The 12,894-nt window shown below is 39.3% G+C and overlaps 1 protein-coding gene across 2 annotated transcripts in view; it reads left to right on the forward strand.

Annotated features, from left to right (window-relative positions):
* The window catches only part of FBXO42 (F-box protein 42), a 103,530-nt gene that overhangs the window by 42,840 nt on the left and 47,796 nt on the right, over nt 1–12,894 (forward strand). For both annotated transcript variants that reach the window (XM_020972943.2, XM_020972935.2), the window contains exon 3: nt 931–1,047. In XM_020972943.2, the coding sequence (XP_020828602.1) occupies nt 931–1,047 (117 nt within the window). The remainder of the gene's footprint in view (nt 1–930; nt 1,048–12,894) is intronic.

A 12,894-nucleotide genomic window follows, 5' to 3' on the forward strand; every position in this document is an offset into this window, starting at 1 on the left:
GCTGCGAGGGTATGGGTTTGGCACACGGGAGAAAAACATGGGAAATAGTGAGAGAGATGAGATGGAAATGTGTGGACTCAACTGTGTGTCACGTTTGGCAGCCATGTCGTTTTGGTAGAGAGGGGCTGTAACTATACTTTAGGGCTGCAGCGCCTTCAGTTGTCACACTGTCGAACTCTCAGCCTCTCAGAATAATATGAAACTTTGAAATCCTGGCATTGATGGCAGCTGTTTTTCTACCCTCTTTGAAGTGGGAAAATTGTTTTGAGACTCTCATCATCTTAACAGTTATATGATCTAACTACTAAAGATCCAGCTCCTTTTGAGTCTAGGGGGGTGTCACAGTTTTTGACTTGGTCCCCTTCTTGTATACACAGAGTTATAGAATTTCAGAGTTGGAAAGGCCCTGAGAGGTCCCAGTCCCTAACCTGTGTCGTGAATGTCACGCTTTTGTTTTTGAAATCCTTCCCTCTTGAGCTGTCTTCGCTTCTAGATTCTCAGACTCAGGATCCTACTTTGCACTGAACATTTTGGAATCTGGTGTCTTAAAGTCTAGGGTTTACATTCTCACATCTAACAAATCTGATTTAAACACATTTTCTCCAGATTTGTCCTTAGTAGAGATGGAAAATGTAGACTGCCTAAAAAGGTAGAGTGTGAGTGTGTTCCCCTCACTAAGCTGCCACTCCTCAGCCTTAATGATAAAGAGGGTTAGGGCGTTGTGGACTTAGTCCCATCTCTCATTAATTAACTTTGAGATTGGGAAATCGTTCAAGCTTTCTGGGCCCAGATTCTTACCTGTAGAAAAGAGGAAGTTCAGCTAAATGATCGTTAGTCTTAGTCACTCTAAAATTCTGTTATTCATGATGATCTTTGATTTCTAAGTCATGTTATACATTCACTGACATGTTTCCCTTCATTTTTCTACAGGTGTGGCCCACCAGTGTTATCATGGCTTTATTAAGGCTGTCCAGGAAGGAAACATTCAGTGGGAGAGTCGAACTTATCCCTACCCTGGAACCCCGATCACTCAGCGGTTCTCACATAGTAAGTCTTTAACCAAAAAATGAGAGGTTAGTGCTTCCTTTCCTAGAATTTAGTGTAGCGTCGTCCCAGAGGGCTCCTTAGATTGTAGGTTGTGTTTATAGTCAGGAGCATATCAAAGGAGAATTTGTCATTTTTGTTGAGAGTGAAAAGAGAACACGTCTGAGTTTCTCTTCTTGTCCTTTGCTCCAGTGATATGCTCCATTTGCTCCTGGGGCTCCCCCAGTGCTTGTCTTCTGAAGAGTTTAAGGTTCTATTGTTTAAAATTTTAAACGTCTCCCATCATAAACATTGACCAAAGATAAAGAGCATATTTTTCATTTTCAACATTCACTTCCATAAGATTTTGAATTTTGAATTTTAATTTTTCTTCCCCTCTCTCTCTTCCTTCCTCCCCAAGACAGGGTGCAGTCTGATATAGGCTCTACTTATACATTCATATTAAACATATTTTCACATTAGTCATGATGTAAAGAAGAATTAGAACTAATGGGAAGAACCATGACAAAGAAGAAATAAAACAAAACAACCAAAAAAAAAGGAGAGCAAATAGTCTGCTTCCATCTGCATTCAGACTCCACAGTTCTTTCTCTGGATGTGGAAAGCATTTTCCATCGTGAGTCTTTTGGATTTGCTTAGATCCTTGCATTGCTGAGAAGAGCTAAGTCTATCAAAGTCAGTCATCTCATAGTGTGACTGTTACTGTGTTCAGTGTTCTCCTGTTTCTGCTCATTTCACTTTGCATCAGTTCATATAAATCTTTCCAGATTTTTCTGAAGTCTGCCTGCTCATCATTTTTTATAACATGATAGTATTCCATTACATTCATACAGCACAGCTTGTTCAGCCATTCCCCAATTGATGGTCATCCCCTCAATTTCTAATTCTTTGCACCACAAAAAGAGCTGCTATAAATATTTTTGGACATGTGGGTCCTTTTCCCATTTGTATGATCTCTTTGGGATACAGACCTGGAAGTGCTATTGCTGGGTCAGAGGGCATGCACATTTTTATACCCCTGTGGGCACAGTTCCAAATTGCTCTTCAGAATGGTTGGATCAGTGTATAACTCCACCAGCAATGCATTAGTGTTCCAGTTTTCCCACATCTTCTCCAATATTTATCATTTTCCTAGTTTGTCATGTTAGCCAATCTGATAGGTGTGATGTGGTATCTGGTATTTTTGTAAGAGTCATAGCTATGTTCTTCATTTTTAGAACTTCAGTGCTGCAGCATACCTTGCGGGAAAGACGTCATTGTGTGTGTTTAACAGATTTTGAATGAAATTATTATAGTTAAGGCTAATGAATCTTTGGATATCCACTTGGATGATTCTATATACAAATGATATTGTTTTTCTTCAGGGGAGATATATCTGTGTTACTCTTTTGGATAAATATTTAAATCTTTAATCTCTTGGTGAGGGAGGGAGCAAGCTTTGATTTTGAAATAAAGAATTGGTCGATTTTTTGTGGAATCACATAAGACAAAGTATCAAGAGATGTGTACCTGTTTTCCCTAGCACAGTGCTAGGTATGTTGTAAGTGCTTAATAAAAACTTTTGGATCACAGTTGATTGACTTTCTGATTGCTAGCAAGTAAGACTACTCTTGGTATCTCTTAAGCAAACCATGGGTTGTACAAAGAATATTGTTAGGAAGAGTGAGATTTAATTATTATTCTTATTATCCATACTTAGGAAATGAAATTGACAAACGAGGTGAAGCTGCTAGAAGAAGTGGAGTCAAGTGTTCCATGTTCTTTTCTCTGCCCTCTTCTGTTTTTGGCCCAGTCCGTTAGTGATTCTCCTGGGAACGATGTTTTGTCTTAAATATGTAAATAAACTGTTCGCGTGTGTTAGGATATGAGTCTTCTGGAATCCTAAGTGATTCATACACTTTAGTCATGATTTATTAAGTGAATATAGAATACATAAATGTTTGGCAGGGAAGGCTTGGGTGATGCTATATGACGTAAGTCTTTGAGTTCTAAATGGAAGTCTATATAAGCTTTACTCTATAGGTATAATTTTGCAGATGACCCATGAAGAAACACCATGTAGCTTTATAAGGGTAGGAATTTTTTATTCTTTCTTCTGAGGTCCCATTGTGAAACTTCTCATGCTCCCTTTTCCTTGAGGAGCCTTCTCTCCCTTCCCCCCAGCCCCTTTCTCCTGAAACCTTCCAAGGTGATGCGATAGAGTTTTGCTGGCCCTTGGGGAGAAGGCCTGCTAAATATTGAGTGAGGCAGAAGGGCTGGGTAGAGAGAGCGGCTAAATAAACAGCCCATGGTCCTTAATCTCAGAACTAGGAAGGACTTCAGAGGTCATTTAGTCCAATTTATATCTGAGCGGGAATAGCCTTTGCAACATTCCAGACTAGTGGTGAACATTCAGTGTATGCTAGAAAACATCCAGTAATGTGGTACTTACTACCTCCAGGAGCAGTCTGTTATGCTTTTGGACAGTTAGGATATTTTCCCTTATATCAGGCTGAAATTTGCCTCTCAGCAGATTCCCATTGTTCTGAATTCTTGCCCTCTGAGACAGATTCTCGCTTTGACATGACAGTCCTTCAGACGCATCAAGACGCCTGGCATGCTTCCTGTCACTTCTCTTCTTCAGCCTCAATAGCTGTAGTTCCTTCAGTTGTTCTCATGTGGCTTGGCTGCCAGTACCCTGAGTAACTTGGATGCACTCCTCTGTCAGTGCTTCAGACTGTGGTGTCTGTTGGTTAGAAAGGAAATAGAATGGCCTTAATTGAGAGGAGGGTCTTAGATTTACAGATGGAAAAAAGCCTAGAGGCCATTGAATCCAACCTTGCCCACTGTAAAATGGATCGTATTTGAAATGGGGATTTGACCCCAGATGTCCTGACTTCAAGGCCAGCATTTTCTTTACTAATAGAAGAAGTGGGTGCACCATGTCACCATGAACTAGCTTTCATAATGGGAGTTCAGTTTTATTGTGGGAGAGGGGAAAAGAACAACTACATAAGGCTGTTGCACAAATATTTTGAAAAGTAGTATTTTTTTGTAGTATGTAGGTATTAGTAATGAAACCTTGGAGGTGTACATTGCTATTTTCCATAATTCATAGCATACTTTTCAGTTTTTTCCTAAACAATGAGAAAACAAAGGTTAGGAAAAGATAGACATGAATATTTTGGAAAATTTTAGTTATAGGGGCAGCTAGGTGGCACAGTGGATACAGCACCGGCCCGGGATTCATTAGGACCTGAGTTCAAATCCGGCCTCAGACACATAACACTTGCTAGCTGTGTGACCCTGGGCAAGTCACTTAATCCCATTGCCTAGCCAAAAAAAAAAAAAAGAAAAAAGAAAATTTTATTTATAGTAAAAGAGACTGTTGGGAGAAGTACTGAGAGAGTGAGAGCAGGAAATAACAGACCCCACATTTCTGTGGTGTCCAGGGTTTACAAAGTGCTTTCCTTGCAATAATCCTATAAGGCAGGTAGTACAGATATTATTGATCCTAATTTACAGATGAGGAAGGCGAGGCTGGCAGGGATGAAATGTCCCAAATATGCTTATCCAGCAAGACTCTGGGTTTTCATTTGACCCCAAGAGACCTGTTCCCTTCTGGTGCCATTTCCCTTTTTAGCCTCCAGGGCAGCTGGTCGGGGCTGAGCCTGAAATGAGGTGGGCAAAAAGCAGATATGAAGAATGCTTTGCTAGGGTTCCTCTGAATCAGCACATAAGATATTCTTAGGGAAAGCAAAGGTGGAAATACAATTAGAGAACCAGAGGTGACTTATGCAAGATGTTTTGTAGGTGATGAAAAAGTCAGAGACAAAATCAGTGTCTTTTCCTCAGTCTTTAGTCACCTAGGTAGATTAATGGGTAGACGGTTGAACTTGAAATCAGGAAGGCAGGAGTTTAGATCCAGCCCCAGACACTCCCTAACTGTGTGACCCTGGGCAAATCACTTAAACCCTGTCTGCCTCATTTTCTTCATCTGTAAAATGGGGATAGTAACATTACCTATCTCCCAGGACTGTTAACAAGGATCAGGTAGGGTAATAGAAAGTGTTTATAAAGCTTAAAGAACTATATTTATATAGTTAAATAATAATAAATAAAAATTAAAAATTAAAATAATATAATAAAAAACTGATTTTAATTTTTGTTGTTACTGCTGCTGCTGTCGCTGAAGGGTCACATTTCCAAATTGTGCTTTGAGGTAAATCCATTAGAGTGGAGAAACAATAGTGAACAAACAGCATGTTTTAGACATGATAAATCAATTAGATGTAAATAAAACACCAGGATAGACTGGCTTCCATCTAAGAGTTTTGAAGGAACTCATACTTCAGGGAGTTATCATTTCATTGTTGTGGATACTTCTTCCACCAGTGTGCTTCAGAATCTCTCTCTGGCTTTGTAAACTCTTCCCAGATTGCTGTGGCTGAAGTAAGTGAGTAGCTACCTTCTGGTGATTAGCTAAGATGATCCCTAGGCTAGAGGTGGATGTCTCTTGTGGTACCCAGACTTCAGTCCCTCCAGCTTTGTAGGATCTGCCAGGACTTGCATTTCATTGGCATAATCTTTGAGAGCCCAGGGTCCCTCCCCTCCATACCACTGGGAGGCCTTAGAAAAGGACTTTAGTGGAAGTTGGGTTTTGTAAATTGTATAAATGACCACTGTGCCGGAGTAACTGATAGGAAGTGTGCCCCTCTTCTGAGAGAAGGCTTCAGGGGAGCCTAGGAACTTCACATTCATGGATCTCACTTTCATATTGGGCCAGCTACTAGAACCTGTAATTTTTTGTAATAGAAATCAGTGATTACTTAAGATAACCTGTTGAGGGAAAGGTAACAGTTTTTTGTAAGGTAAGTGCTGCATTACCCCTCTAGAATTCTAGGAGATGGTGAATAATTACATTACTAAAGAGGGAACCAGTGGAGTTTTAAAATCTTCAAAATGCCTTTGACAAGATTTCATATCAAAGGCTTCATTTAAAAAACAAAAAAAAAACTCTCCAGAGTTAAAGGCAAAGGCTTTTCCTATAGATAAAACAGGCAGTAAAACTCAGAGCACAGTCAACTGGGAAATAATCATAGAGACAGATAGGTACTTCTTTTTTTGTTCTTTTTTTTTGGCTTGGCAGTGGGGTTAAGTGACTTGCCCAGGGTCACACAGTTAGTAAGTGTTATGTGTCTGAGGCCAGATTTGAACTCAGGTCTTCCTGAATCCAGGGCCAGTGCTCTATCCACTGTGCCACCTAGCTGCCCCTTAGGTACTTCTTTAGATAAAGTAACTCTGAAATCATCTAGGTATTCCTGCTGGAACCAGTACCATTTAAAATCTTTGTATATGATTTGGAAGATGGAATGCACAGTGGAGTAGTCTGGCTTGTAAATGGCACCATTGAAATAAAATGCCAAGCCAGTGGAGAGAAATGGCAAGATGATGTCTAGAACCTATGTTGTGGCTGGCGTGTAAGCCCATGAGCTCAACTAGAAATGAGTATTGGAAAATGAAGCCATTTTAGAACAGAGAGAACCCTTAGAAATCCTAGGCCAACTCTCCCATTTTATAAATTTAAGAAACTGAGGCCTAGAGAGGGGAAGTGACTTAGCTGAGGTCAAATACATTTTTTAAAATGGTGGTTTGCTGGTACATTGTATTTGGATGTGACAAAACCACATCCCCACATCCAAGCCGCCCCCTCTCCCCCTTGCAAAAACAAAAACAAAACAAAACCCCAACATTTACAAAGTACATTCCCTGAGAAAAATTTGGTTCTTGATGACTAAAGAAAAGAAGAATATGTTCTTTCACTTTGGTAGTTTGTGTGCATAGCCTTTGTTCCAGCAATACCACTGCCAGGCCTGCATCCCCAAGAGATCATAAAAACAGGAAAAGGACCCAAATGTGCAAAAATATTTATAGCAGCTCCTTTTGTAGTGGCAAAGAAGTGGCCATTCCTATCAGTTGGGGAATGGCTGAACAAGCTGTGGTATATAAATGTAATGGAATACTGTTGTGTTATAAGAAATGATGAGCAGGTGGACTTCAGAGAAATCTGGAAAGACTTATATGAACTGATGCAGAGTGAAATGAGCAGAACCAGGAGAACATTGAACATAGTAATAGCCACATTGTGGGATGACTGACTTTGTTAGACTTAACTCTTCTCAGCAATACAGTGATCTAAGCAAATCCAGAAGACTCACGATGAAAAATCCTTTCCACATCCAGAGAAGGAACTGTGGAGTCAGATCAAAGCATACTGTTTTCTCTCTCTTTTTTCTTTCTCATAGTTTTCTCCCTTTTTGGAAAAAAAACCCAAGCTTTGGTAGTTTGATATTAGTGCTGGCACTTAATGTGCAACCAGAATTTTGTTGCTTCTTCATGTTGACTTTATTGACCTTACAGCAATCATTTTATAGCATATTCTTCTGGCCCTGCTTTGCCTGCTCATCATCACTTTATAAAATGTTTCTTTCTGAATTCTACATGCTTATCATTCCTTATGGCACAACAATATTCCATTATATTTGTATACTGTAATATGTTCAGCTATTCCCCACTTGTTTTTATTGTTACAAATAATGTGATATGAACATTTTTGTACATTAGCGGTATTTTCTTGTTGTCATTCACTTCCTTGTATTCTTCTTGTATAATGCCAGATTGTTTTTTAGAACAATTAGATCAATTCATAGCTTCTTGAGCAATCAGTTAAAAATGTCACATATATTTAGGGGGAAATAACTATGCTTTCAAAACTGTTCATTTTGGTCACTTAAAAACTAAGAAAGAAATTTAGGAGTTATATACTAGATGGAGACTGTGTGACCTTTATCACATCAGTTCCCATTCTCTGGGCCTCAGATTTGTCATCTGCAAAAGTGATTGGGTTGGACTAGATATTCTTTAAATCTTATACCTCTAAAGACAGCAATGTGCTGTGTTGCTTCAGTCAAACAGGCCGGTAGATTGCAGGGTCTCTTCAGCAAAGGGTTTAAAGTAACAAAATTTAACAAGTAGGTGGTGCAGTGGAAAAAGAGTTGGACCTGGAGTTAGGAAGACATGACTTTCAGTCCTGCCTCAGATACTTCTGAGCTGTGTGACCCTGGCCAAGTCACTTAATCTCTCTTAACCTCAGTTTCCTTATTTGTAAAATGGACTCAATAATAGCACCTGCTTCCTTATGTTTGTAAGGATAAGATGAGAAAATATTTGTAAAGCGCTTTGCAAACCTTAAAGTACTATATAAATGCTAGCTGCTATAATTGTACAGAGCCCTCTTGTATCTACTCTCCATTACTATGTGCAGGTCAAGTCCCTACAGATAGATGTGGAGCTGGAGAAAGTCTAGACTTTTGGGTAGGGATTCATAACCTTTTTTGTGTCACAGATGCCCTTTGGCAGTCTGATGAAGCCTAGTAACTCTTTCATGGAACTGTGTTTTTAAATTCATAAAATAAAATACGTAGGACTACAAAGGACACCTGTTGTGTTGATATACAGTTTGTGACATTTTTTAAAAGCCAAATTCATAGACCCCAGGTTAATAATCCCTGCCTTCAAGGAAGGCAGCTATAATGATCTAGGATTTGAGGGATTTTCCTTAGGAGAAAAGCCTACAACAAATAGCACTTTAACATTGGAAGGAGAAAAGTGGTGGAGCCGTGAAAAGCAGGTCAGACTCTGAAGGGCTTGGTTGTCATGGACAAGGACTTGTTTACAAACTTCTAGAATACTAGACCTGAAAGTCTGCCCTTGAAGCTTCAAAAAGACAGCTTTAGGACAAATAAGAGGAAGTTCTACTTACACATTGGGAAGTAAATATATGAAACTTAGAGAATTATGGAATACCATGGATGGAAGAACCCTTAGAAGTGCTCTAGTCCAACTTCCTAATTTAGCAGGAGGGGAAACTGAGTCCAGAGACTTCAGTAACTTGCCCAGCTGGGCGCTGGAGTCCTCTTCTTCTGGCTTCGAGTGCTGTGCTCTTTCCATGGTGCAGTCTCGCCCCCCAAAGTGGTACTGAAAACATATTTACAAGAAGGCTTTGATAAATTCAAGAATAAAAACGCTGTGCTAGGTTAAGAAAAACTAGCAGTGTTTAGGGGACACTGATAACTTCTTTATTGATATTGTCAATTGGAAATGTTTCCTGAGTGCTGTTGTCATAGACAGGATTCAGAGTTTTCTGGATTATTGGTTTCCTCTTGTGTGGCATTTGTTTTGTTCTTCTATGGCTCATGGCCCTGGAGATGCGATGAATTATCTTTTACTCAGCTTGTTTCACACTCCTAGTTGCAATGAGTGGTCATTGTAATGTGTGAAAGAGTGAATGATTAGTAGCTACATCCACCCAGCAATTTCAGGTCATTGTTCAGAAAAGAAGCTTCTTGCTCCTTTGACTCAGAGGGAAAAGGATCCTTTGACTTTGGAAAGACAGGCCCTTTTATTGCTTTTTTTTTGGGAGCAGCACAGGGCACAACTACTCATGATGCCCTTGAATAAAGCAATACCCACATAGGCTCAGAGACCTGTGAATCCTACAACTTCTCCTGTTTTGAAAGAAAACAGAGGGTTCAGCTTTTCCACGTTTGTTCATTCATTCATCAAGCATTGGACTCTTGCAGTAGCCGACAGGGCCACACTGGATGATTCACCTTGCTTCTTCCCTCTGTAAGTCCCAATTTGTAATCAGTGTGTCCTGACACATATGCCTGAGTGCAAGGCTCCTGAGGGCTTTGTATTCTTGGAGTGGGGAATGAATGCCAGAGGACATTTCTGTGCAGATACCAGGGAAAACAGAAGGGATCGAGCATCTTGCGTGGCAGAAGTCAGTGTGTGTAATTTGTTTATTCGTTCAGTGAACATTTATTAAGTACCATATAGAATACCAGAGTAGAAGATGGAGATTTTGTATTAGAGGAGAGTTAAATTTAGTTGATTATAAAGGCCCTAGACATGTATGAAATAACTCCAGAATACACTTTGCGGTGTGAGTAACCACATGAATCTTTGGATACATCCTTGAGGGGGGAATTGTTGACCATTGCCCTTTGTGGTTATCATGACACTTGAGGAAACCAGGGTCACTCTGAAAAGAATCTATTGGAAGCAAAATGTGGGCTTGCTTTAAAAAAAAGAAAGAAAGAAAGAAAAGGGTACGCTGAGTGGGTCTTTGCCCTTCTGGTTTATCCTTGGAAATTGTTCCCTAGTACAGTGTACAGCCTGTGTGGGTTATGTTGATTTTACACTAGATGGGACTTCAGAGAGTCATCTTGTCTAGCCCTTTTAGTTTGCGGATGAGGGAAGAGGTCTAAGGAAGTTAAATGACTTGCCCAAAATACCTCAAGCCCTCGGACGGCAAGGCCATCATTCTTTCTGTTGGCAGCATGCTGAATTATACACCTGTATTATATTATCGTGTGGCAATTCTTTATAACATGTGTCAGAGGTCTGGCCTTGGAATAGAATATGAAAGGAAAAATGTATTATTTAGGTGAGTGGCTTTGAACTTTCACAATTCATTTTTTATAAGTCAGTACATGGTGATTTTAGCACTGAGATTGTTAGGAAGACCCATTTAAATTTTACAGGCCTTTTTCCTCCTACAAGTAGGATGTTAGCTTTTTTTTTTAAAAGAAGTATAACGCTATTAATATTTATTTAATTCCTATAAATAGTTAAGCTTGTTATTGATGGCTATCAGATTCTCATTCTATTATATTTGAGGTCTAAACATAGTTGTTTTCAATGACTTTCTTCCTCTTTTAACTTTGTTGATGGGTGGCTGCTGGTCATTGAAAATGCGGTATGTGAAACTTGCTATTTCAATCCCATTAGTCCTCACATCCATTGGGCTGTGCCTTCCTTTTCCAGAAACCTTTGTTTGCTCAAAGAGAGTCAGGAAAATACTGGTTGCTTTATTTTTGTATAGGATTAAAAATACATGCTTCAAGGACGTCATGGGGCCTGGCTGGCTGGCTGAGTTTTCAATCCAAATAGAGAAGAATGTTTGCCACCCCTTGGAAAAATAAAGCTCTGGTTCTTTCTTGCTGTATGAAGGAAGAATCAAGCCAAGAGTTGATCTTTGAGGTGGGAAAGCAGGCAAAAGATGAACAGTTTTTTAATTTGAGAAATTGTGAGTTTGTGCAAAATGTTGTGATATTGGAGATAGTGATTAAAGTTTTACAGGCTGTGAAAAGACTGCCACGCCATTTGGGAGAGCTATATTCAAATTCCATAGGAAAAAGAGTGCCTTTCGTTCAAGGTACTAATTGGTCTGAGTTAAAATGATCTTATCTTGTTGTCAGGCTTAGTTACAGTTATGATGGTCTAGATTCAAGCCACTAGGATCCCAGTCCTGTTAGTAGAGATTGAAATGTATCTATCCAAGAAGCATCCTTTTAATTAGATGAATGCTTTCTGACTTGATTGCTACTAATAATTCTTAACAATTACATCATGAGTAGAGGAACTGCTAGGACTTTAATTCTTTACAGTCATTCTTGGCGGTTTCTATTCATTAAACATTTATTAAAGACCTACTGTAATCAGATTGTATTGGACCAGGTATTCAAGGACATAGAAAAGTAACCAGGGCCTAGCCCCATCTTTGTGGAGCTTACAGTCTACTTAGGTGGGGAGACTACAATATATGATGATGATGATGATGATGATGATAACTAACATTTATATAGCACCTACTCTGTGCCAGACATTATGCTAAACACTTTGACAGACATCTTATTTGATCCATACAATGGCCCTGGGATTATTATCCCCATTTTACAGATGAGGAAACTGAGGCTAATAGAGGCTAGTGACTTATCTAGAGTTGTATAGATAGCCAGAGGCTGGGTCTGAACTTGGGTCTTCCTGACTCCAGGCCCTGTACTATCCACTGTGCCCTTTGAGGTCAATATATAAAAAGTACATATAAATATTAGACATAATAAATGTAAATTATAGGTAAATACAGAATAAATAAGGTATGTATAAAAGTAATCCTATTTCATTTCATGTGTTTAACAGCATGATTCTGGCAAGGGGTTTATAGGCTTCACTAGACTGCCAAAGATGCCTCTCTGACACAGAAAAAGTTAAGATCTCCAGCTCTAGATAGGGGGAACAATGTGAACAGAGGCCCTGAGGACAGCACATAGTATATTCAGGGGACAGTTTGGTTGGTATTTGGGATAAGGCTAGAAATGTAGGGTAGCACCACCAGAAGGCAGAAGGCCCTGAATACTAGGCATAGGAGTATGAACTTTTCTTTTTTTATTTCTTTTTTTCATTAATTTCTTTTGATTTATCAACAATCACTTCCGCATGCTTTTGAGTTTAAAATTTTTCTCCTCCTTCCTCCCCACCACCCTCCCAAAGACAGCGCCCAATCTGATATATATATATTATACATTCTTATTAAACATATTTTCACATTAGTGATGTTGTAAGTAAAAATTAGAACCAATAGGAGGAACCACCAGAAAGAGGAAACAAAACTCAACAGAAGAGAAAAAAATATCAAATAGTATGCTTGATTGCATTCAAACTCCATAGTTCTTTCTTTGGATGTGGATAGCATTTTCCATCATGAGGCCTTTGGAGATGTCTTAGATCCTTATATTGCTGGGAAGTTTATCAGTATTAGTCATTGCACAACGTAACTATTATTGTGTACAATGTTCTCTTGGTTCTGCTCACTTCACTCAGCATCGGTCCATACAAGTCTTTCCAGTTTTTTTTGAAGTCCGCCTGTTCATCATTTCTTATAATAAGCACAATAGTATTCCATTACATTCATACACCACAGCTTGTTCAGCCATTCCCCAGTTGATGGGCATCCCTCAATTTCCA

This window comes from Phascolarctos cinereus, unplaced genomic scaffold (assembly GCF_003287225.1).
Source record: "Phascolarctos cinereus isolate Bilbo 61053 unplaced genomic scaffold, phaCin_HiC Scaffold_726;HRSCAF=1367, whole genome shotgun sequence".
Taxonomy (NCBI): domain Eukaryota; kingdom Metazoa; phylum Chordata; class Mammalia; order Diprotodontia; family Phascolarctidae; genus Phascolarctos; species Phascolarctos cinereus.